The following is a 24,717-nucleotide window of genomic DNA, read 5'->3' on the forward strand; positions in this document are numbered from 1 at the left end:
CTGTATGCTGGACCCTCATGGGCTGTTACTTCCTATGTATAGCAAATCCCATGTTCCTGCAGGCACGAGTGTGTGTGTGTGTGTGTGTGTGTGTGTGTGTGTGTGTGTGTGTGCATGTGCGTGTGTGTGTGCACACATGTGCATGTAGCTCAGTCTGGAATCAGGACATGGGCAGGGCAGTCACAGACTAGAACGGTGACTACCTACATGTCACATGGCTCTGGCTGCGCAACACAAGGGTGACTTTCCCCACAAGATGGGGGTCTGCTGCTCCCTGAGCATGGCCCCACAGTGTCCCGGGCTCTGATCAAAGCCAGGCGTGGAGGACACAGTGGAGCTGGTGAGCTAGGTCTCTCCCTCCCTGACCCCGCAGAAGTGCAGTCTCTCCTGGTGGTCATCCTGGCCAGCCCGGCCTGTGGCCTCCATCTCTGGCTCCGGCTTGGAGGGAAGAAGGGGGCTGGATGCATGTCACTTATCATGGTGCCCATGAGTGGTGGCCTGGGCTTCAGTCTGAGCAGGAAAGATAGGCAAGGAAGAGGAGGCGTGGGGGCCTGCTGTGTGTGGACCCAGGGCCAGGCAGGGGCCACAGTTGGCCAAGTGAGTGCTGCCCTGGGGTGCCGCTGGGCTGACCGACAGTAACCCCAACTCTCATTTTGCTAAGGGGTAGAGGCCAGCTGCAGAGAAGGGTCCCTTGACCCAACCAGGGTCAAACAACTTCCAGGATCGCAGGAAGGCTGGCTCCAGGGGGAGCTTCCAGGCCCGTCTGCACAGTCGTACTGCAGAGGGACGGCCAAGCCCACTGCTGTCCAGCATGGTCAGAGTGGGTCCACACCTCCGCTCCCCGGTGTCCCTCTCTGCTGCTGTCTGCAGCAGCCCCTGGCCCTCGGCACTGACTGCAGACCACAGGAGGCCCACCTGAGCTCTCACCTGCAAGGGGTGCTGCATCGCACTAGCCTTCCTGGCTTGTAGGAACAGTGGACTCTGCAGCAGCCAGTAGGCCATGTCCACACAGCAAAGTCTCAGCTCTCAGCACCTGGAACACCCGATGGCATGTGGCCCTTGGGCACACAGGAGGGCAGAGTAGGCAGCCCTGGTGTCCCTGGACTGGAGTGAGCAACTGAGGCCCAGACAGGCCCCTGAGCCTGCAGCGCCGGGAGGTCTCAGCTGGCCTCCAAGCCACATGCAGAATGCAACCTTCAGGCTCCCTCCTACGGCGGGGAGGGCGAGAGGGACAGAGAATCAAGTGCCACCGGGCGCTCCTGGCCCCCGGGGTGAGCTCCAGAACACAGCACAGACAGCCATCATTACTGTGGCAGAATCCGGCCGCTGGGAGTCTGGGGCAGAGAACGGAGACAGCGCTGGACAGAGCAGACCCAGAATGGGAGTGGACACGGGCGCTCTGCTTCTGCTGGCTCAGGAGCTGCTGGGGGGCTCCGTGCAGCCCGCACCCTCCCAGAGCCGCAGGCCCCCGCGCAGGGCTGCCGGGGGAAGGACCCGGTGCTGGGAGGACAGCGTGGGCCTCAGGTCCTCCAGTGGCGTGGCCGGCTTCTCCAGCTCCCTCCTCGTGCCCTTCCAGGGCTTCCGCCAGCCTTTCTCCAAGTGACGTGCTTCTCTTAAATCTGGTCCTGTTCCTCCATGACCCCTGGTGGCTGTGCCAAGGCCCTTGGGCATCGCTTGTCTGGGGGGTGGTTTAAAGGAGGGCCTTTCTCTGTAGTCTCTTCAAGAGCTGCGAGACCTTGGTAGAATCTACCAGAACCCACTGGAACCTGCGTCTCTCTCACCTTCCCTCCAAGTCCTCTCAGCAACCATCTGGACCTTTCTGTAGAATGTGGACACTGGGCCCCTCTGATGTGGGAGCCAAGGAAGAGCCTCCCTGGCCCTTACAGATGCAGCCCAGGCTGCTTCCTGTCCCCATGGAGGAGGTGACAGGCCTTTGATGATGGCAGCACGTGGCCTGGGGGTTGAGGGGTGTTCATCTGGTAAAAGGGACCCCACATGCAAGTTGCCCGCTCGGAAGCCAAGTGCCAGCGTCAACCCGGGCCGTGACTGGAGGAGGCAGGGGCCGGTGGGAGCCAGCTGCTCTCCCAGCAGCGTGGGGACCCTTCAGTGGCCCACAGGAGAAAGGTTCCTCCTGCTGCAGCTGCTACAGCGTCTTTAGGGTGGAGGGACAGGGCGACGTGTCCCCAGCCCCTGCTGTCCCCTCTCCTTTGGTGGGGGTGCAGCTTTAGATGGGAGCATCCTGTGTCTCAGGGCAGGTGCGCCTGGGGGAGAGGCTGGGGGGCCTCCCTGGGGAACAACTCCACTTTCTGTGACTTTCCTGGACCTGAGAGACCGTCCTGTGCCTCCCATTGACAGGGTCAGTGCCGGGGAGGGACACAGCGGAGACCACGCCTTTCCCTTCCTGAGTGGAGCCTGCTGCGGGGAGCCGGTGGCAGAGGGGACATGAGCCAGCTGGAGGCCTTTGAAACATGGGCTGGAAAGGCCCCAGCAGACAGGGCCTAGCCAGGCTGTCACCGCCTGGGCAGGTGTCCTCGGGGACAGAGACGCAGCCCTTCCCCAGAGCTCACACCACAAGGGGGCTCGACAGGGAGGGACGGGGAGAGTGTGTCTGACCTTGTCTCTCGCGGTTCAGTACAGAACTAGGGATACAGGTCCCTCTGGGCTTTCTGGACAGGGCTCCAGGGCCCTGCCGTCCAATATGGTGGCCACTAGCACAAGAATTTAGATGAATGAATTAAGTCAAAATTAAACTCCTCAGCCACTCTGGTGATGCTCGGGGCTCAGTGGCCGGGTCGTCTGGCAACAGCGCTGCGTCCTAACCTAACCTTCCTCCCCACCTGCTTTACAGTCCCTGATCCCCCGCACTGCCCAGCCAGTGTTCAGAAGATTCTCTGATTTCTAAATTCAGGCCTCTGCTCACACACTGATCTGGTTCTAGTTCCGTCTCTCTTTGCACAGTTCTGTGGATTCCAGTGATGAGCCCTACACACCTTTTGCTACGTCTAGTGTTATTATAAATGGTTCATTTTAGTTCATTTCCAGTAACTGCTGTAAGTTATAGAAATGGCAGTTTTTGTATATTAGTCTTATATCTTGCAACTTTACTGAATTTACACCTTGATTTTAGCAAATTCTCTGGGTTCTGCGTATTCCATCAATCATCTGGGCAGGAGGGCAGTTTAGCAAGACATTGCCAGTCCTCGTGCCTCGGCTTTGTGGGATGCTGTTGGCAAACCTTCACCCCTCCTCCAGGCACTGAGAGAGAAGAGGACCTCCCTGCCCAGCTGGACTTGGGCTTGGCCATGGGACCTATTCTGGCTGACAGAATAGAGTGGACCTGAGGCAAGCTGAGGCCAGAAATGCACTTGTGCAGTTAGGCCTCTGTGGTCTAGGATCTCAGGAGAAGAGCTTTGAACTTGCACCTGACCCGCAGTCTCCAGCTGCATGAAGCAGAGAAGTGGAGCCATCTCCTGGTTCCTGGCTGGGTCAGCCAGACCAGTCACCCTGTGAGGTCATGAGCTCAGGGTATGTGCTAAGCTGAGAACCCAGGGGGGTTTGTTACACAGCATTTATGTGGCTGTTGCTGACTGATACAGCAAAGCTAGACTTGAGTCTTTAACCTATTATGTGTTTAAATGGGATTGCCTGGTGGGAGGGCGCTGTGTGAATAAGGAGCTCAGGGGAAGAGGAGGAGGATTTAGCCCCAGGAGACCTAGAAGGGGCAGCAGGTGAGTTATGGGGCCCACAGGCTGTGGTGCTTTCTAGTCTTAAAGAAGAAATTACTTCCTAAAGAAAAGGCACCAACTTAGGAAAGCAGAAGATCAACCTCTGCCACAGGCCTGAGCTGTGGGATGAGGCCCCAGGCTGCCGCTTGGCTCTCTGCCTCCCCCTGCCCGCGCCCCCGTGAGGCGACTGGTTCCTCTCAGCAGTGTCAAGCTCCGTGCCCTGCGCTGGAGCTAAGGACTGGGGCCTTCCGGAGCTGGTGCAGGCAAGCCAGGGTGCCGCTTGGCAGCTGGCAAGGGACACGAAATGTGGGGTTGCATCCTGTCCTGTGTCCAGCCCTCAGTGCTGCCCTGGGCAAAGCTGGGGCCTGGTCTTTGGAGGCACTCAGGCCCACCCCTGCTACCCAGAGACACCGTCACTGATGTGCCCCACCTGTGCAGCCTTCTGCTTCCAGGGGCCAAGTGCACCCTCCCCTGGGCACACAGGAGAAAGAAGTCCTCCAGCAGGACACCGAGGTCCCTCTGGGTGAGGCGGCTTGTGCCCACCCACCTCTGCTTGGCTCCCTCGGTGTTTGGAACGGCCCAGCTCTCCAGTCCCGGCTGACGAGACTGTCCATCTCTATGCCCTGAGACCTGCCCCCTATCTTTCATGGTCCACTCCCAGAGGGGACGTGGAGGGGTCACCCACATGTTGATGGGGATCACAACAGCGTAACGAAGTGGAGGCTGGCGTGTGAGATGCCACCTGGAGACGTGGCTCCCGGGGAATGGGAGAGCATATGGAACCAACCTCCAGGACAGGCCAGTGTGGTGGGTGGGCGGCCCTGGTGACCACGGGGGGCCTAAACTGAGCACTTCCACCTCAGGAAGGAAAGCGGGTGCTGTGGGACCCTCTGTTTCCAGCCAGAGTTGTCCGACTCAGCGGGAGATAAATACCAGCCTTCACACTCCAAAGTACTAGTCCTGCTCATAACTTTTCAAACAAGGAATAAAGACGAGGAGACACATAAAAATGGTTCTGTCAATTTGGCCCAATTTCAAATTATCTAATTAGAGGAGAGCCAGAGCTTCCTATTTCTAGAAGCGTTTACTGAGGTTGTTTCCCAGCGGGAGGGTGAGATGAACAGAGGGAGGGCCGGTGGCACAGGGTGGGGACAGTCAGGACCAAGGGCCTGGGCAGCCATGGCCCAGCACGTGGAACCACCAAGGCTTGTGACGCCAGTCAGGGGTGATCTGTCCCTCTGCCAGTGAACAGCAGATGGTTGGCTGGGACGGTAACGCCCTGCTGGTCTGTTGCACTTAGACGGAACATTCTGGATACCCGGTATTCTGCAGCCTTCTTACTCTTCCACGACACCTGGGCCACTCCCTCTCCAACTGTGCCCTTCTTGGGACAAGGTGACACATGCAGTGAGTAGGAGAGCATTCACCATGCGCAGGTGAAGGGCCTCACCCCCGTTCCCGTTAGGACCCCCTCCAGGCGCCAACCTGCGCCCCATTCCCTCCCGCCATCTTCCAGGCTCTGATTCACCCCAGCAGTTGGGGTGTTGAGGGGCGTGGGGTGACAATGTGTCGGGAAGTGACAGCATCGGTCCGAAGAAGCCCCTTGTCTCAGGAGGCTGTTGGCCATGGCCTGACCACACCGGGCGGCAAGATACTGCCACGTTCCTTCTCCGGAGTCCGTCCAGGCCCACAGGGCGGTGCAGACCCAGGTGGACAAGAGCACCCCTCAGGACCTCTTCCACGGTCCGACAGCAGCTTCCACATGGCACAACTTCAGCCGCCAAGGGGGTCTGTGCTTGTGGTCACCCTCCAGCTCAGGCAGAGCCCCAGCTGCCAGTCCAAGCCACAGTGTGTGCGGTGCCCACCTGTGTGCCCTCTTCCTGGCAGATAGTCCCTCTGGCCTTGGAAGAGGGACCTGAGGCTCCCGGTTGAGCCTGTACTGCTGTCTGGGGGCCCTGCTGGGGGGTGGGGGCACACTCAGAAGGCTGCCCACCCAGACCAGGTCACGTTCATGTGCTGGGACAGGTGCTGAGGCAGAAGCACTGGACACAACGGTTCCAAGGACAGGCTGCTCCAGCTGGGGCGGGAGACAGGTCAGCGGTTTCCAGGGTGGGTTCCGTGTGCGGGAAGCCCTGGGCGTGTGGGAAGGCCTGGTCCCTAACAGAGCAGGTGTGGGGCTGTGCCGAGGGACAGCGGTGGCTCAGGTGGGCGGAGCAGAGGCTCCGAGAGCAAGGCAGGCCACAGCTGTTTCCCAGAGGTTGTGGGAGGGGACCCCTGGTGGCGGCCCCCGCCCTCACCTGCCTGTCTCATCTGTGCCTAGCAGCTCGCTGCACACCTGGGGGTGTCCTGATGTGAATGTCACCTGTCACACTCCCAGTGGGGTGGAAGGCTGGGATGTTGTTTGGTTAGATAGCTCTGAGCTGCAGGGGTGAGGTCAGAGGAGGGGGCAGGAAATAGCGGCCAGGGCTTTGGGCAGCCCCAGGTGAGCAGGGCGGGGGACAAGGAGGTGGGGAAGGACCTGGGAACGTCTAAGAGGGAAGACTGGCCTCCTGTGACCAGGGTCCGGGAAGGAGTACTCAGGGAAGCTGAGGAATTGGAAGCCACATCTCCGGTCTGGGGCTGGCCTGAAGCAGGGAGGGAGCCCAGTTGCTGGCCGAGGCCCAGGGTGCCTCTCTGAGGGCCCTGCGGAACCACGGCTCTGGCTCCTGGGGGCCCACGGCTGCCTCTTGTTTCTGACCCTGAGGAGAGCTCCTTCCAGAGGACTGAACCCCACTTTTAGCCTCTGCAGAGATCGTACAGCCCACCCCCAAAGTCCCTTCAGTGGGAAAGACCCTGAGGCCCTCCTGGGTCTGTCCAAGTGACGTGCTTTCTGGGGCTGGAGGGACATTCTGCTCCGTGGGGCGGGTGGTGACTCGGGACTGAGCGCGCTCTGCCGGCTGCAGGAGCAGGGTCCTGTCATTTCCCTCTGGAGTCTGCGTGTCCACTGTGGGCAGGGCTTAGAGGGGCCCTGCCGCTGTGCTGGGCGGCGGGAGGGCAGTGCCGTCCTTCTCCTTCAACAGGGCTGCTCCACGGCGTTTCCGAGGATCAGTTTTGAAATGTGCAGTGATTAAGGACTGTCCTGGCCACGCGGCTCTTCTGCCAGCAAGACACAGGCTGATAAGGGCCATCTGTGGAGGTGATTCCAGTGGGCCCCACGTTGGCCACCGCAGGGCCAGCCTGGCCTCATCTGGTCTCCAGCCCACTCCTGTGGTCAGCCGAGCCAGCCTGTCCCTGTGGTCTGAAGGCACGTCAGCAGAAGTCACCCAGGGGCACGCAGGGAGACTCCTTGTCCCCCTAATGGGGATTTTAATCCTGCAAAGCCAACAGCCCGGGGAGGGGCGGCCACGCAGAGCAGGGGCCTCGCAGCCAGGGCTGAGGCACGTTGTGCAGAGCCTGCCTCTGAGGAGAGAAAACGGGCAGGAAGAGAAGGGGACGAGGATGAGGGGGACAGCAGAGAAACAGGAAGGGGACCGGCTGAGTGGCAGGGTCTGCAAGACCAGCTGAGGAAACAGTGATGCGAAGAGCACCTTATTCCAGATGGGACATGAGACAGGTGACAAGGAGGGCACACGGGGTGGGAGTGGGGGTTCACTCTGCGTGTCCCTGGGGGTGCCATGCATTTGGTAGCACATGGCTTTGGGTGTCTGTGAGGTCTTATTTCAGGGGATCAGCTCTTGAACTCTCTCTTGGTGGGCCTCACCCAATCAGTTGAAAGCCTGAAGAAACCTAAAGGGTGAACCTCCCCTAAATAAGAGGGGATTCTCCTATGCCTAAGAGCCTCCAGACTAGGTCATCAGATGTTTTCCTGCCTCAGACTCGAAATGAACAATAGCTCTTACAGGTTCCGAAGACGCTGGCTGAAAAACACTCACACTATCACTGTCCCTCCTGGATCAGTGATGGCCGAGTCCCTCTCCAGATCCCGGGTGTGCCTGCCTCTGTAACATGGAGCCCGAGGCTCCCGTAGCTCTTTCTGTGAGTACAGTGTATAGGGGAAAGCATTTTAACAACGCGTCTCAACTGAACGCGTGGACATCTTCCGGCCACTGTTTCCCAGACCACGCAGCACCTCAGCTCTTCACGAACCCCGCTGCGTGGGGTGGTGCAAGTTATCAGAGATGGCCTACTCTTGCGGAGCTTCTAAGCCAGCGCTGTGCCTCTTTACATGACGGGCCTGCGCCTCGTGGACTTTGGCGTCCGCAGGGGTCCTGGGACCAGCCCTGCAGCCCACCAAGGGATGGCTGTGCCCGCTCTGCTGTGGGCTCGGTGTCTCTGGGCCACGGCTGCTGAGGGGGGCGGGGGAGCAGGTCCACCCTCAGGCCATGGGGAAGGCCGGACAGGACGGGGAAGCTGCTCTTCTTGGGGAGGAGCCGGCCCCCCAGCACCATTGGAGAAGGAGGGTGAAGCAGGAGAGCAGAACATGGAGCTCCGGAGGAGACAACAAGGACAAGAGCCTTTGTCCCCCCGGCAGCGCAGAGGCCAGCCTGCGGGCAGGGCGGAAACTGGTTTGGGGAGGGTTCTGTTCCTTTGCCTTCCCAGAGAGGAGCCAGCCAGTGGGTAATGGCCACAGGATACAGAGCGCATCCTCCCGTTCCACGAGGGCCTCATAGCTGAGGCTCCCTTCAGTGTGTCTAGTCTCAGTCATCCTTCTGTCAGGAGGAGGGACAGCGCTGGTCAGCAGGCGACGGCCCTGCAGAGGAGCCGGGAGCAGGGCCTCCCGTCCCTTCCGGCCTCCTCCACAGCACACGGCCCCCAGGACCCCCCTCTCTGCACCACTCCTCAAGGGCCCAGGTGGCCTTTGGGACTGGGGGGCAGGGGACTTTCCCAGGAGCAGCTGGAGGCCTGGCATGGTGCACCTCCTGCCCAGTCCACATGTCACAGCTGCGGGACCGGCCCAGGCATTGGTGACGACCCCCACAGCAGACCCCCGGCACACGCCTGGAAGAGCCCTGCTGTCTGAGTGGTGGCAGGCTCTGTGGCCAGAGGGACAGGAGCAGCCTGGGGTGCTATCCACAGTGACCAGCCCAGGAGGCCATCTGCCTATGATGACCAGCTCTGAAGGCCAGCCTATCCACAGTGACCAGCCCTGGAGGCCAGCCCATCTGCAGTGACCATCCCAGGAGGCCAGACATGCCCAGTGACCATCCCAGGAGGCCAGTCATCCATAGTGACCACCCCAGAAGGCTGATCTGTGACTAGTCCAGTGGCCACTCCAGGAGTGGCTCTGGCAGAGGAAGGAGGGAGGTGGGCCCAGGTGCAGCAGGGGGCAAAGGGTGGGGGAGGTGGACGGAAGCTGTGGGCTTAGGTGCGTGACGGGGTGGCCAACAGGTGGGCCTGGGGCAGCAGCGAGAGTCCGGGATTCCCGGGTCCCTGGTGAGGACCTTTGCCAAACTGAGGCCTGTGGGAGCCAGGCTGCTCCAGGCAGGTGGCTTCAAGAGGCCTGAGCTCTCCTGGTGGGGATGGCCTGTCCCTGTCACCCTCGAGGGGTCTGGCATGTACTGGACAACAGTGCTGCAGGAAGCCAACAGTCCTGTGCTGTGGGGGACGAAGCTCCCCGGAGCCGGGCGATGGCTAGCAAACCCGTGTGTAAAGGAGACCGCATCCACCCAGTGGGCTGGGGAGGCGTGACACCAAGCAGCCAAAATCGAGCCTGGGGCAGGCTGTGGGCAGCAAGGGCCAGCGCTGCGTCCACTTCTCAGGCGGTCAGGCCTGCTCCAGCCACACAAGGAGCCCAGTTGATTGGACAAGCTCCCAAGAGCGCTAAAGGAGAGGCAGGCCTGGCTGCCCCGCCCACTGCTGCCCTGCGCACAGCCAGGCCTGGGGGCTTCTGCCTGGGCACAGCGGCAGTCCTGTAGGGCCGAGGTCATTTTAGATAGGAAATTGAGGCTCAAGGGTCCAGACTGTGCCTGAGATTCACTTCCATGGCTTCCCGCAGAAGATCCATGCCTTCAGGGAGGGGGTGCACTCAGCTGGGGACTTGTCACCGGCCTCCCTGGACTCCTGGTTTCCCTGCAGGAAGAGGGAAAGGGCTTTGAGGGGGCGGGGGAGGGCAGACGGGCTGCAGTGTGACCATCCCCAGGAATCTCTGACCACGGCATAGGTTATCCCTCCAAGGCCAAAGGCCTCTCCTCCCCAAGAGCCCCACTTCCTGCTGGCTTCATATGGAGCTCACCCCGATGTGCCTCCCAGGTCTGTCCCCCACGCAGCCTGGCAGTGAGGGGCCGTGGTCTTCTGCCTCGCTGGCACAGAGGGTCTACTGAGCTGTGGGTGAGTTTTGATCTTGGACAGACGACGTCCACTTCCTAGGAGCAGAATCATCTAACGGCTCTAATCTCCAGTCTGTTGGTTTCATTATTTAAACCAAAATGAAATGTGACCCAGAGTGAGAAACAAGACCAAATGTGCGGCCGAGAGCCGCGACGAGGCAATTACAGCCCAGCCGGCGAAGCAGGGCCCCCTCCCGGGACAGGATCAGGAGTCCCCCAGGTGGGAAGGAGACATAAATGGCTATTGCCAAAGCGAGCCTGTGGGAAATCTCACCATAATGGCTCATTTGGGGAGAACAAATCAACTCCCAGGCTATTCCGACTGCGGCCGTCCAAAGCTGGCGGCCTGGCAGCTGCGCCCTGCCAGCTCATTATCACACGACTCTCATTTCCAGCCCTGGAGGGCTTTGTCGTCACTCTCCAGAAGCCCAGGATGACTCTCTGCCAAGCCAGAGGGTGAGGCCGGAAGTCCTTGGGGGGCATGTGCCTCTGAAAGGGAGGGTCATTGGGGTGCCTGGTGCAGAGGTTGGGACCTCTGCTGTGGTGTCCCACACGTCATTTCCAGGTGGTGGTGGGGGGCCCTGGAGGTAGAGGGTGGCATGGCGGGAGTGTGGGGTCTGAGGAAGAGCAGGGTGGAGGCAGGGAGCCTGGGCGGGGAGGAGGGGCCTCTGTTCTCCTCTAAGGGCAAGTCGACTTCAGCTCACCTTGACCCCAGGGTCTTTATCCAGTTGGTCCCCAGAGTCCTCTGACTGCTACTGTTCTCCACGTCTCTCTTCACCTGCCTCATGGGCCTCCCCATCCCTCTCTCCAATCCCAGTGTAGCCCGTCTCCCAGAGACTAGCTCAATTTCTATCTTCCAGGATACAGCAATTATGATAATGCTGAAGATGATAGTGATGGAGGTGATGATGTCAATCAAAGTGGTGGTCATGAAGATGATGGTGGTGATGATGGTGGTGGTGGTGATGCTGATGATAAAGATGATGGTGGTGATGATGGTGGTGGTGGTGATGAAGATGATGGTGGTGATGGTGGTGATGATGAAGATGATGGTGGTGATAATGGTGGTGGTGGTGGTGGTGGTGATGAAGATGATGGTGGTGATGATGATGGTGGTGGTGGTGATGCTGATGATGAAGATGATGGTGGTGATGATGGTGCTGGTAATGATGATGGTGGTGGTGGTGGTGATGAAGGAGGTGGTGGTGGTGGTGATGATGATGGTGGTGGTGGTGATGCTGATGATGAAGATGATGGTGGTGATGATGGTGCTGGTAATGATGATGGTGGTGGTGGTGGTGATGAAGGAGGTGGTGGTGGTGGTGATGATGATGGTGGTGGTGGTGATGCTGATGATGAAGATGATGGTGGTGATGATGGTGCTGGTAATGATGATGGTGGTGGTGGTGGTGGTGATGAAGGAGGTGGTGATGGTGGTGGTGGTGATGAAGATGATGATGGTGGTGATGGTGAAGAAGATGATAATAATTACACTACTAAATCCCTGACACTGTGCTTACCAGGCGTTCTGTGTAAGACCTCACTTAATCCTCATATTATTCCTGTTTTACAGGTGAGGACACAGAGACCTGTAGAGGTGACTGCCCATATTCATCTGACTCCCTGCTCTGATGGCCTGTCACCACGGGCACTTACTCAGGCTGACCCTGTCCACCTTCTGACACCGGGAAGCATGATGTGTATCTTTGGTGGCCAGATCTTCTTTCTGCTCATCTGGGCTGCCAGTGTCCCGCCCACTCTTGCACCCCGCCAAGCTGTGGGGGTGCCTTCCTGCGTATGTGTCACAGGAACAGGGGCGATCTTGACCAGAGGGGTGGAGCAGAAGGGGGGCGTTGGGGAGCAGAAGATGGTGGCTTGTGCCTGTATAAGAGGGCAGACCGTGAGGCTGGGGCAGCGGGAAGGGCGAGTGCACACGCGGGAACCCAGGGAGGGGAGGGCTCCCTGGGTGGCACGGCGGCAGCAGTAGTGAACTTCACCAGGGGCACCTTTACCCCAGTAGGCCCGGCCCACCCTGCCAGCCTTCCTGGGGCTCCCAGACGCGGGCCTCTGGTTTGTATTTATCTTCCTGTGTCCTGGAGAGGTGACTGAGGGACGCTTTAGCCTGTCCGTCCCTGGGGACAGGAGGACTTCTGAGTCAGACAGGAGGAACCATTTATTTTGCTTTGCTAAATGCCATGGGCACCTTCCCGTGCCCACGTTGACAAGCATGTGTCAAGGTAAGCATCACAACAGTGCTGGGCAGGGAGGGGGGAGGGGAGGGGCTGCCACCGGACACTAGAAGCCTCACCGATTTCGGGAAAAACTCACTTGAAACTGTCACCACCAGAAAAGCACTCGTTTTAATTTATTCCTCACCTGAGTTCACTGGCTTGGAGAGCCCTGCTGCGTCAGACTACTCCTGGTGCCTCAGAGCAATCCTGTGAGGGACATGAGCGTCACATCCGCCCTACAGAAGAGGACGCTGGGCCCAGAGAGCTTCAGCAGCTTCCCAGGGCCACAGAGCTGTCGGGGCGGGCTCCTCTGAAGATGTGCCCCCCACCATTCCTCTCTGAGGTGTCTGAATCCAGGCACAGGGACTCCTACCTCTAACTGGAGGGACCACACCTTAAAACACAAGGGGAGTCCTGAAGGACAAGCTACGGGGGATGGTTGGTGCCAGCCGGCTGTCCAGGTCAGGAAAGCAGAGCCACCAGCTGGTCCTGCAGGAGCCGAAACCAGGCAGCCCTGCAGAGAGAAGCCTGGGCCTGGGGTCTCCTCCTGGGAATGGAGACAGGAAGCTCAGAGCGTGTGCTCAGGGAGGGCAGGGCAGAGACTGGCCACTTCTGACCTCCAGACACTCCTGCTGTTCCTCTGAGGCCACATGCCAGGGGCCGTCTCCTGGGTGAGGTCAGTAGGATGGGTCTCCAGAGACTCTGGGCTGGGGGCCACAGGGCCTTGGAGCTTGACATCCTTGTCTCCCCCCAACTGTGGTCAGGCACTGGCAGGCAGAACTGTGATTCTCCTGAGCCACGTTGCCCCCTCCTCTCTCCATCTCTTCTCTGCCCTCACCCTGAAGGTTCTCCCGAGGCTTCTACCTCTGCCTGCAGGGGGAGTGCTTGTTGGGGCTGGTGGCAAGGGTAAGGAGACTCTGGGCAGATGGGCAGTGGGACGGGTAGGTAGCTGTCCAGGGGGCTCCCTTAGTAGGGACCTGGGGCTGGCGGGGGATGAGAGGGTGCCTGTTGAGAGAGGTATGGGGGGACAGAATTTGGGAGAGCAGGTAAGAGAGGAGGAGCCCGTGCCAGTGACTGTGGAGGAAACCGTGCCACGGGAGCCGGAGGGGAGGGGAAGGGATTGAGTGCCGCTAACCGTCTCCAGAGCCAGAGGCTTTGCTCTTAGCACGTGCTGGGGTTTGAATGTTTCTCTCTCCAAGCTCATGCAGAGCCTAATGCCCACTGAGCTGGTGTTAAGAGGTGGGTCCTGCCTTTGTGAAGGGGATTTATGTCCTCACTGAAGCGGCTCAGAGAGGCACTTGGCCCTTCTAACTCTCCATGTGAGGAACAGCGTTTGCGCCTCCTGCCACGTGAGCACGCAGCAGAGGGGCCACCGTGAAGGAGAGCAGCCCTCAGCAGACGTAGGAATCATGTCTTGATCTTGGGCTTTTAAATTCCAGAACTCTGAGAAATAACTACCTAGATTACAGGATTTTGTTAGGGCAGAAGAAACAGGGTTTGTATTAGACTGAAGGGTGTCCCCCTAGACACTGGAACCTCAGAATGCGGTTTATTTGGAAAGAAGGTCTTTGCGGAGGCAATTACGGCAAGGCTTGAGATGACATCATGCCAGATTAAGTGGTCCTTAAATCCAATAACTAGTGTCCCCATAAAAGCTAGAGAAGAGACCACAGCGGAAGGCATGAGAGATGAAAGCAGAGGTGGAGGTGCTGTGCCTATAGCACAGGGCGCCGAGGATGGCCAGCATCCTACTTGGGGTACACTGCGTACGAGCTGTGCTTCTCTCCAGAAGGATACCCAACCCTAACTCTGTGTCTCACTTCCTGCCTGTGAGATGCAGGATCCATATCACTGAGTCATTTTGAGGGTTAAACAGATTTTTTTTAAATCTATGTACAATGCTCAGTGGGCTATCTCAGACTTAGCAAGAGTCCCCCCCCCCATTGTTCCACCTTGTGCCTCAGGAATTATTCATCCTGTTTCACTTTTGATAAATCTGGGACTCGGGCAGGGTACCTGAAAACCCCCACAAGATCCCTTGTTCTTCTCGAGTCTTCTCCTTGGAGTAGAAAACACCTCATGGGTTGGCTCTGACAGGAATCCTGTTGATAAATTTTGAATGCAAAGAAAAACCAACACATTGTCTTCAGTAAGTAGCCAGGTTGAAAGTAGAGACGTGTGGAGCCAGAAAATGCTCAGGGGCCTTTATTGAAATAGATGACTGTTGGGGTTTGCATCTCACATGTATCCCAAAGTGCATGTGTAGAAGGCTTGGTCCTCAACAGAAGGTGCTGTTCACATGTTGGAAACTTGAGGAAATTAGGCCATTGGGAGAGTGCACTTGAAGGGGGTATTGTGTGCCAGTCCCTCTTCCTCTCCTGCTCTCTTTTCTTCCTGCCCGCCATGAGATGAGAAGCCTTTCCCCACCACATGCTCCCCACAATGATGTCCTGATTCTCCAGAGACCCAAGGCAATGGAGCCAAGTAACCCACAGGACTAAAACTTTGGAAATCATGAGCCAAAATAAACATTTCCTCTTTGTAAGTTAATTTTCTCTGATATTTTATCCGAGTGTTGGAAGCCGACTAACAGAAAATCAGTGCCAGGAGTGGGTCTGTGGCCTGATCATGCGTTTCAGAAAGCGTTGGAAGTGGTTCTCAGGAGGAATTAGGAAATATTGGAAAGTGTCCTAGGAAAAGTCTTAGATGCTGGAAGCAGAGCTTAATGGTCATGTCTGTGGGAGCTCAGAAGACCAGGATGCTGACCGAAATGTGGACAGTAAAGACTGTGCTCATGAGGTCTCCTATGGAAAGGCAGAATCTACTAAGAATTAGATTAGAGGCCATCTTCATTACCTTCTGGCAAAGAACTTGTCTACATGTCCTCCAAACCCTGAGACTTTGGGTGAAGCTAAATTTAAAGGTGATGGACTAGTTTATTTGCTGGATGAAATTTCAAGGCAGCCCGGCATTCAGGCAGTGACATGGATATTGATGATATCATTTGGCCATATTTACAATGAGAATCAGGAACAAAAAGAAAAGCAGAAAGATTTGAAAAACTTTCATTTTTGCACACGTGTGCACACACACACACACAAAGTGTATATATAGTTGCAGATAAGGAGAATGTGGTACTAAGTATATTAGCACCATTAAAAGGAAAGTGATTAATTTACATCAGGACAATAGGAAAGAAGCTTGGAGGGTGTCTCAGGAATCAGCGAGACAAACAGCAGGCTCAAAAACTTGTTTGAACAGAGAGCTCTGGGGCACCCTGCGTGCATGGGGTTACTAGGAAGCCCTTGTGACTCTGGTGTGCTTGGCTTTGCTCAGCCACCTGGGCATTCAGTGTTTGCTGCACCTGTGATCCACAGAGACCTGGCTACTGCTCCCACTGGTGCTGGACATTCGTGTCATCTATTTGATAATTGTTTTGCATGAATGAGGAATGCAGGAGTTGTAGGGTCATGGAGATTTCCACCGAGATTTCAAAGGCAATTCTGGAAAACCAGGCAGTATGTGATGGGGTTGGAGTGCCTGTGGGCAGTTCCAGGCAGGGACATGCATGCAGCCATGGGAGTGAGGCCGAAGCAGGGACCACGAGAAGTTAGAGATGCAGGAACATGTGACATCTGCCAAGGGAGACAGTGGGCACGAGCAGAGCAACCTGAGAAAGAGCCAGCAGGTTGTGGTGGGGGTCTCTAAGCCCCTTGGCGCTCACATGACACCACTGTGTGCCATGGGTGACAGATGTGGAGCGACAGGATTTAACGTTCGCCCGCTGGGTTTCAGTCCCACCCTTTCTCTCTATGCCCCATTCCTCTCTTTGGAATGGGAATGTTCACTTTGTCCCATTGGGCATGTAACTTGTATTTTTTTTAATATTTATTGAGGCTTGTAGCTCAGAGTTTTCCTTGAGTCTCAGAAGAGAAATTGAGTTTGAACTTCAGAGAATGCTGGAACAGTTAATAACGTGGGAACTCTTGGAGGTGGACGGAATGCCTTTTGCATTTTGAAATAGACATGAGTCTTTGGGGGACCAGGGCTGGGAAGTTATGGGTTGGATTTTAAATGTCACCCAAAGGCTCATGAATTAGACTTGGCCTCCAGCCAATGATGTTCTTGGGACGTGCTGGTAATTTCAGGAGGGGAACTTAGTGGCAGAAGTCGTCACTGGAGGTGTGCCCTTGAAGGGACCCTGGATCCTTCTTTTCATTCTCTTTGCTTCCTGGTCACCACGAGGTGACTTTGCTCTACCACTTGCTCCCTGCCATGCTGTTCTGGTTCACCCGAGGCCCAGGGTGACAGACAAGCCACCGGGGTGTGAACCTCAGGGACCAGGGGCCAGAATGACTCTTTCTTCCTTTAAGTGGATTATCTCAGACATCCTGTGATAGAAAGATGACTGACAGGGACCCTCAAGTCAAAGGTGGGCCCTGATATGCCCACCTCCTGCCCCTCCAGGCCTGGGGTAAACTGAGGAGGTAGACCCAGGAAACCCACCCCAGAGGAGACTCCAGCGAATGAGGATGAAATTCTGGCCTCAGTCCTGAACTCACTGGTGGTGAGTGTGGGTCTGCTCGTGTGGTCAGCTGGCCCATTGTTTCTCTCCCCCAAGCTTGGGACTTGTGTGACCACGTGCAGGAGTTTGGGGAAGCTGAAAAGACCCAAGAAGATGGAGGCTGAGTAGCGGAGGCTCCCAGGGGCAGCCATGGAGCACGTGGAGACGAGGGTCTTGTCTGGGGCGGGGGAGGGGTTAAGGGAGCCAGGAAACTGCTCTCTCCTGGGGCAAAGGGTGAGCCATGCAGCTGAGCACAGGAGCTGGGGTTTCTCTTCCTCTAGAAGCACCTCTGTGAGCAAGGAAGGGTGTGATGGGGGAGAGGCGTGTCTTTCTCTCCCTGACCCCCCCCCCCCGCCCCATGGACCCAGTCTTGCAAATTTTGCCTTCCCACTTGCTGTCAGCCCTGAGCTGCTGCTGAGAGACCTGGCATATGCAGAACTGGGTTCTGGGACCAAAATTTGTGGTGCCAGTGTCATCGTACCAAGCTGAGAGGGAGCTGTGGCTTGATCTATTTCTTTCTGGCTTCTTGTTAGGGCCAATGTGTCCACCAGAGTTCACATGCTGAGTCTTACCCTGGAGCTCAGACTGGACTGCAGAAGGACCCAACCTCGGAAGGTGCAATTTACACGTTAAACTCCGTCATGCTGCATAGTTGGAATCATTCGGTAGAAGCTGCACTTGGAACGTTGAATCTGATCCTTCCTGGGTTGGTGGCATGGGTGAGGTCCTGTTTTGCACAGCTGGGCAGTTTTCTCAGCCCTGCCACCAGCAGGGGAGCAAGTGACCCTCTCCAGCGTGCCGTGCTGCTGAGCGGGCTCTTGGGTGGATCCGGGGCATTTGATGCATTTCGACTCAGTGTATTTTCAACTTACAATGGACTTATTGGGGGTGACCCCTTCATACGTCAAAGGGCTTCTGTATTTGGTGTCTTTCCAGAAATGATTAAGCGGTCACCAGGTGGCCTCACCCTACAAGACTGGTGTCCTAAGAGGGACAGCCATGTGAGGGCTCAGGAGGGGATGTCCACGGAGGGGCCTCAGAGGAAACCAGCCAAACCTTGATCTCAGACTCCCAGCCTCCAGGACTGGGTTGTTGAAGTCACCCAGACGAGGGCACTTGGTCATGTGGCCCAAGCAGATGGGCTTTCCACCCCCCCACCCCCACAGGTTGAGGCCATTAGCTCTCAATCTCTGGTCGACACCAGAATCACCTGGAGGCTTACTTAAAGGGCAGATGCAGGGGCCCGGGGCATGGCCGAAACCTGCATGCTCACTGGTGCATGCTACTGATGCTGACACTGGACCTCGGGTGGGATACCCTACCATGGGACGACAGGGACTTGCCGGGCCACCCTCATGTCCCTGGTCCCCACAGTCCTGCCGGCTCCTGCCATCTCAACTTCAAAACGGTGAGGCTGAGTGTCTTTAGACTCTGTTGGTTTTGCCTGCAGGGCCCCGGGCAGGGTCAGGGGATGCTGTGGCCAGCAAGCCACGGGCTGAGGATGCGGTGGAGGGAGCAGCTTTCTCTCTCCCTCAGGACACTTTGTAAAGTCAGAAAGCAGGAAGGGGGTGAGAGAGCCACGCTAGGCGCAATCCCACACGGAGACCCTTGTTTGTTGGCGGAGGGGTCAGACAGGGGACAGGGGGCTGTTATCTCTGGAGACCTTTGACAAAGCACACGTTTTCCTTTGAGGAAGCGCTCGGGGGCCGGGCCTGGGTTTAATAATGGAGCCCTCACACAGGAGAGGTGAGGTCTGGACGGCTCTGTCTGCTGAGAGCTGTCTAATCCTGATAAACGGAGCCCCGTCCTTCCCACTGTGAACAGTCCTGGCGTTAGATTAAACATATCAATCCTGTTTGTTACCTTCTCTGATCCGCCAGCTGGCACCTGGCCGGCCCCTGGGGATCTGTCTTCGATGGCCTTACACAGGAAGTGACAGGGTTCAGCAGCAGAGACCGGGATAATTGCTTGTGGTGCGGCCCCAGGGGGAGGTGGCCACAGAGGATGGATGCTGTCACAGAGACGAGGTCGGGGAGCTGCAGCTCACTGGGGATCCTGTGATGCTTTGGCAGAAAAATGTTTCTGAAATAGATGCTGCTCCTGCCCCTTCAGGCTGGCAGCTGTCTCCAGGCTGAGCTGTGCGGGCCTGGAGCACTGCTCCTGGGGTGGGAGCTGCCTGGCTGCAGCCCCCCTGCAGGGTACATCCCCCTTGACCGGTGGCTGACTCTGTGGCCTGTGTCAAAGGGCCAGCACTGCACCTCGGGGTGTGGCCAGTGTGGGCAGCTCCCACTCCAGCCTCCAGTCACGGCCTCTTCCTGCTCAGGCCCCTTGCAGCGCCCCTTCCCCTGAGAGAGGGACTTGGTCACAGGCACCCAGATTTCTCTCCTCCCCATGGCAACGGCCCCTCCCTCTTGCATGGCCCCTCCCATGGCAACGGCCCCTCCCACTGCAAAGTTGCCCCTTTCTCTCTTACAATCGTCCTCTGAAGCGAGTTGCTCCTTCCAGGCAAAGATGGTTTCCCTGGGCAGGTGTGTCACGGCAGGTGTGTCCTAGGCTGCTGGCCCCGCCTGGTCGCTGTTTATGCTGTACCTCCAGGTGTGCCCTCCCTCAGCCAGGCCCGGCCCCCTGGGAGGTCCACACTGGGACAGCAGCTGGCCGGATGGAGGGGTTGGGCCAGGGGCTCTCCCCATCCAACTGGAACCTGTCAAACCGGGAACGGCACCTGCTGTCCGAGTCTTGATCTCAAATGTGAACACAGAAGCTTGTCCCCAGGGCCTGGCCCCTGGAGGGACCTGGTCATCACAGGAACTTTTAGGTCCTGATCAAAGACACTGAGGGCTGCATGTCCTTGAATTAGCCACCCAATGTGTGCACGGTCCTGGGCGGTTCGTCCTGCCGGCCTTGGCCTGGCTTCCTCAGCTGCCCTGTCCCCAGCCCCCTGTTTCCTCCTGACCCACTGACTCCAGCCCAAATCCAGTCTGTGTGGATTCCATCAGGGTCTCCGCTGTGACGGGGGCTGGCCTGGGACAGGGGATGGCCTCCGCTGTGACGGGGGCTGGCCTGGGACAGGGGATGGCCTCCGCTGTGACGGGGGCTGGCCTGGGACAGGGGATGGCCTCCGCTATGACGGGGGCTGGCCTGGGACAGGGGATGGCCTCTGCTGTGATGGGGGCTGGCCTGGGACAGGGGCTGGCCTCTGAAGCCTCAGGGGCTGGCAGGAGGTGCTTCCTGAGATGAGGGACAGCTGAGGGACACTGCCCTGACCCCAACAGTGGAGCGCTGCAGAGGCCACCTGCTGCTTCCCAGAAGGGGAGTCTGTGCAGGTCTCCTCTGAAACCCATATGGAGACTTGCGCATCCTGTGAGGGGTCCCCAGGGGGGTGGGGGGACAGGGCTTCTGTCACCCAACAGCAGTGGGTGAGGCTCCCTGTTGACACTGGTCATTTTGACTCTCTCATAGCATGGAGGCAGTGAAGATGGCGGTGGACTGATCATCCAGGAGTGACATGCACTTGTGATTTCCCTGTGCCTGCCTTGGGGGATGCGGTCACCCTACCCCTTCCCTGGCTCCAGGACCCCACGTAGAAGTCGTGAGTATCTGGCCCCGAGCCCTGGTCTTACTTGAGGCAGACACAGTCTGAGTTCAACTCCTTCCTCCTTCTGGGTCTGCCTGACCCATCTGGGCTTGTCACGGGCACTGACCGATGGCCAATGGATGGCCACCTTCTCCTGCCTCCCTGGAACGGCTAGAGGTCAGCATCAGCCAACAACTTCCAGGGGCTCTTAGGGCTGAGAAGAGGAGCCTGGGGTCTTTAGTGACCTGCTGGTCCTGTCCCGGCACTACCCGGGCATTGGGGCCCTTCTTCCTTCCCGGACGCTTGGTTCCCTGCGGGTCGTGGCCATCAGAGGGGAGCAATTCCTATTTTTTATTATTATCATTTGCTGCAGACGGACCAGTCACTTCATAAACGTTAACAATGACAGATCACCAGTGCCAGCAACACCACAGTCACATGATGACGGTCATTACCCAAGGGCGGCTCCATGGGCCAAGCAGCAGGAGCCGCCACCTAGCCAAGGCAGGATGGGTGCCTGAGCAAGAGCCCGGGGACAAGGGGGCTTGGCCATGCCAGGAAGGGTCCCTGTCCTCCACCCTCGGGGACAGACGGGGAGTAGGCAGGGGAACGGCCACCAAGGTCCCTATGCAGGTTTCCTGAGCTGCCATGTCAAGTCCCCGTGCACTGGGCAGCTCACACCAGCAGAACCCATTCTCAGGACCTGAAGCCCCGGTGTGGGCTGGGGTGGTGCTGCCGAGGCTGGGAGGGAGGATCGAGCCCTTTCCCAGCCTCTCTCCGGGTTTCGGGTGGCTGCTGACATCTTGGAGACCTGGGCTTGAAGAGTGTCACTCCTCTGCTTCTGTCCTCGTGTGGCCTGCTTTCCTGGGTCTCTGTGTCCTTTCTTCTTCTGAGGATGCCAGTCATTGGGCCAAGGGCCACGAAATCCTTTATGGACTCAGCTTGATGACATCCACAAAGACCCTGTTTTCAAATAAAGCCACATCCTGGGATCTGGGTGGACATGATTTTGTGGGACACTGCACTGCCCACTACCATCACTGAGTTAAAAGACGTTCACCTGTCCACGTGGGCACCATTGCCGGCCACATGAGCTGGTGGTTTGCTCTGTTTGTCACACGGGGTGGACATAGTGGAGGGAGGCCCTCCCAGTGTCCGTCCCTCTTGCCTGAGTCCAGGTCCTCTGGATTTTGAGGAGGCTGGGAACCTCCTCCCTTGAAGATTTCTGGGAAGACCAGACACACAGGCTGGGGAGGGGAGAGGCTGGCCAGCCACCCCTGGGACCACAGGGTCTGCCCCGTGGGGGGACACACAGGCTGGTGGGGGGGAGGCTGGCCAGCCACCCCTGGGACCACAGGGTCTGCCCCGTGGGGGGACATGCAGGCTGGTGGGGGGGGAGGCTGGCCAGCCACCCCTGGGACCACAGGGTCGCTGAGCAAGGATCCAAGTCAGAAGCCTGTTTAGTGGGTGGGGGACCCTCCAGAGACCCCAGTGACTACAGCAGCAGGGTCTATGGGAAGGAGGGGCCTCAGAGTTCTCCTGCTCTAATGCGTAAACGGTCACTCCATGACCACTTTGAACACAGGTCACAGAAGGACCAGTTGCCCCAGCCTGACCAGTAGGAGTGACAGCACATTCTTCACCAATCAAAGCTCCACCCTCACCCACTGTCCCAACCTTCTACATTCAAACAATGAAGACAGCAGACACCGAATTACCCCCACTCTCCGGCAGCACCCAATCCAGAGCAAAGCCCTGCGTCCCCCAAACCCTCAGATCTCCTAATGTGACCTTAAATCTAGAAGGCGCTCTCCTGACTCTCAGGGACGTGCCCCAGGGCTCCCCACGGTGTGTGATCCTTCTGTTGCCAGGAGCCATAAGCCCACGCTGACCACGGTGAGTTCCTGCTGGTCTGTGCTGGCAGGACCTAGACCTGGGGAGACGGCCATGTGGGCCCTGCGCTGCCTCGACGCTGACCCGTGCCCTGCATCACCATCTTGCGGAATCCTCCTCCTCGGGCTTCTGGTGGGTGCTGTAGGTGGGAACCCGAGGCACAGGGGCCACTCACACAGGGCCTGTGTGTGCTCAAGGCCACCTGGGCCACGCGTGCCCACATCTACATGGCTGTCTGTATCTGTGCTGGGTCACCTGTGTCTGCACCTGTGTTCGCACCTTCCTTGGGTTGTGTGTCTGTTCCAGTGTCCACGTCTGTGTTCGTACCTGTGCAGGTGTACGCACACCTGTGCAGGTATCTCTACTTACATGTGTGTTTTAGAATTTATCAAATACCTTAGATGGGGACACTGAGGCACAGAGCTGTGCCTGGCTCTCCCCAGGGCAAACCGGTCAGCTGTGGGCCTGTGGTCCAGGAGGACAGCCCGGTGTCCACTCTGCCTGTCCTGTGCTGGGCTGCTCAGCACCTGCGGGTCATCTCCTGCTGGTAGGAGTTAAGGAAGCACTTGCTGGACGAGCGGAGGCAGGAAGGCGGGCGGACTCTCCACTGTGGGGCGTGGAGTTGATGCAGCCCCCAGGAGAGTAACTGGATTATGGGCAGTAAAACTGAAACCGCTCACTTACTGCCACCCTTGGCCTCTCTCCTGGGACGGTGACCAGAGGCACATCCACACGCCTGCTTAGAGACCCGCAAAGAGCAGCCTGGCAGCCCCGTCTAGGGAGAGCCGGGGTGCCAGGCCGGGCTGCACCTCTGCAGGTGGGGAGTGGAGATTGTGGGGGCTGGGGGCTGGGCGAGGAGAGGGAGGGGCACGAGAGACAGGAGAGACAGCGCCCGCCCGGGAAAACACACGGACCCATGGACGTTTATCAATGTGGATGGGCCACAGTCAGACCCTGACAACAAAGCAGCTTGCTGAGTAGTCGCAGGATAGGGTGCTGTTTGTGAAACTTGCTGAGTACTCCTGACACCCCACGGGGCAGAGGGAAGAGGCAGGCGGAGAGTGAGAGGTGGAAACAGGGGCAGGAAGGAGGCAGAGGGGGCAGAGGCTGGCCGTAGGGCCTCGGGGCTCCCTGTGCTGCACTGGGGTCCCGGGCAGGGTCTGAGGCAGGGGGTTCTCTTTCATGTGTTTAAGTCTTTCCAAGCTGAAACCCTGTTAGAGAGAAAGGGACAGAGTTGAAGGGGAGTTTGTGGGCAGCGGGGAGGGGAGAGCCATCCAGCAGAGGGGCCGAGTCAACACTGCCTCCATGGCTGGGGCCAGCGGGAGAGGGACCGGGCTGTGGACGGCGGCCACGCAGGGCCCTGGAGACTCAGCGCCTTGAGGATTTGATCTTTATTTTGTGTGTGATGAAAACGGGAGGAGCCTGAGCACAAGGGCCAGGGGGAGATTGGCATTTTAGGGTTTATTCTGCTCGTGTCCTGCAGCTGCTGGAACCAACGTCCACACCAGGGGACTCTGAACCACAGAAGGCTCTTCTTTCAGAGGCCCAGAAGTCCGGAGTCCAGGTGTGCAGGGCCAGCTCCGGCTGGAGGCACTGGAGGGTCCTCCTGCCCTGCCCAGCTTCAGTGGCCAGTCCCTGCTGCTCTTGGTGAGGAGCTGCGCCGCTCTCTGCCTCCTCTGTCCTGTGCAGGGCCTCTTCCCTGGGCCTCTTCCCTGTGGGTCTGAGTCTTGTGGATCCTTCATCTGCCCAGAAATGACCCAAGTGTGCAGAGCAGGGAGGGGCTCACGGAACCCGGAGGTGACTTAGCTGTCCTTCGGGTCCTCTTGGCCAGCTCTTGAGAAGGACAAGGGGTGTGGAGAGCAGAGAGCAGCTAGAGAGCAAGGAGATGAGGAGGGAGGGAGGGAGGGAGGGAGGGAAGGAGAGGGAGGGGGGAGGGAGGGAGGGAGGGAGAGAATGGGAGGGAGAGAATGGGAGGGAGAGAATGGGAGGGAAGGGGAGGGACGGCTCAGCGCTGGCCGAAGGGCCAGGTTGGGAGCTCCACACAGGAGCCCCCTGCAGCAGGTTGAGTCAGGCTTGGGAGGAGCCGACCGGCCAGCCCCTGGCCTCTCCCACAGGAGGCTCCTCTCAGTCTGTCGCACCCTCCCTCTCCGTGTCCATGACATTTTTGGGTCCTGTTCCTTTCTCCAGGGCCCCCTGAGCTGGGGTACAGTCTGGGCCAGCCACCAAGTGCTCCCTTGGACACGTTGATCAACTTCCTCCAGTCTCAGGAGAGTTTAAGCACCTGGGGTCAGAGGTGAGCAGGACCAAGGCCCTGGCTGGAACTGGGGTCCAGGTGTGTGTGGGCGCTGGACAGATTAGGGGAGGTGGGCCTCAGCAGGGCAGCCAGTGTGGGCCAGGGCCTTGGGGCCGATGCTGAGAGCGGTGG

At 58.3% G+C, this 24,717-nt stretch overlaps 1 protein-coding gene across 29 annotated transcripts in view; it reads left to right on the forward strand.

The window, feature by feature from the left end:
* LOC120890490 (mitotic spindle assembly checkpoint protein MAD1-like) overlaps nt 1-24,717 on the forward strand; it is a 301,557-nt gene that overhangs the window by 246,018 nt on the left and 30,822 nt on the right. For 2 of the 29 annotated variants that reach the window (XM_078028345.1, XM_078028359.1), the window contains 4 exons: nt 20,285-20,414; nt 21,985-22,424; nt 23,776-23,939; nt 24,480-24,585. The exons of 1 other annotated variant lie outside the window; for it this stretch is intronic. In XM_078028345.1, the coding sequence (XP_077884471.1) occupies nt 20,285-20,298 (14 nt within the window). In that variant the 3' untranslated portion in view covers nt 20,299-20,414; nt 21,985-22,424; nt 23,776-23,939; nt 24,480-24,585. Of the gene's footprint in view, nt 1-11,603; nt 11,826-12,047; nt 12,268-12,377; nt 14,812-16,728; nt 17,139-17,358; nt 17,545-20,284; nt 20,415-20,772; nt 21,392-21,984; nt 22,425-23,775; nt 23,940-24,479; nt 24,586-24,717 lie in introns of those variants that run through there. 26 more of the 29 variants (XM_078028346.1, XM_078028360.1, XM_078028330.1 and 23 more) reach the window with 21 other exon arrangements.

This window comes from Ictidomys tridecemlineatus, chromosome 12, assembly GCF_052094955.1.
Source record: "Ictidomys tridecemlineatus isolate mIctTri1 chromosome 12, mIctTri1.hap1, whole genome shotgun sequence".
NCBI lineage: Eukaryota > Metazoa > Chordata > Mammalia > Rodentia > Sciuridae > Ictidomys > Ictidomys tridecemlineatus.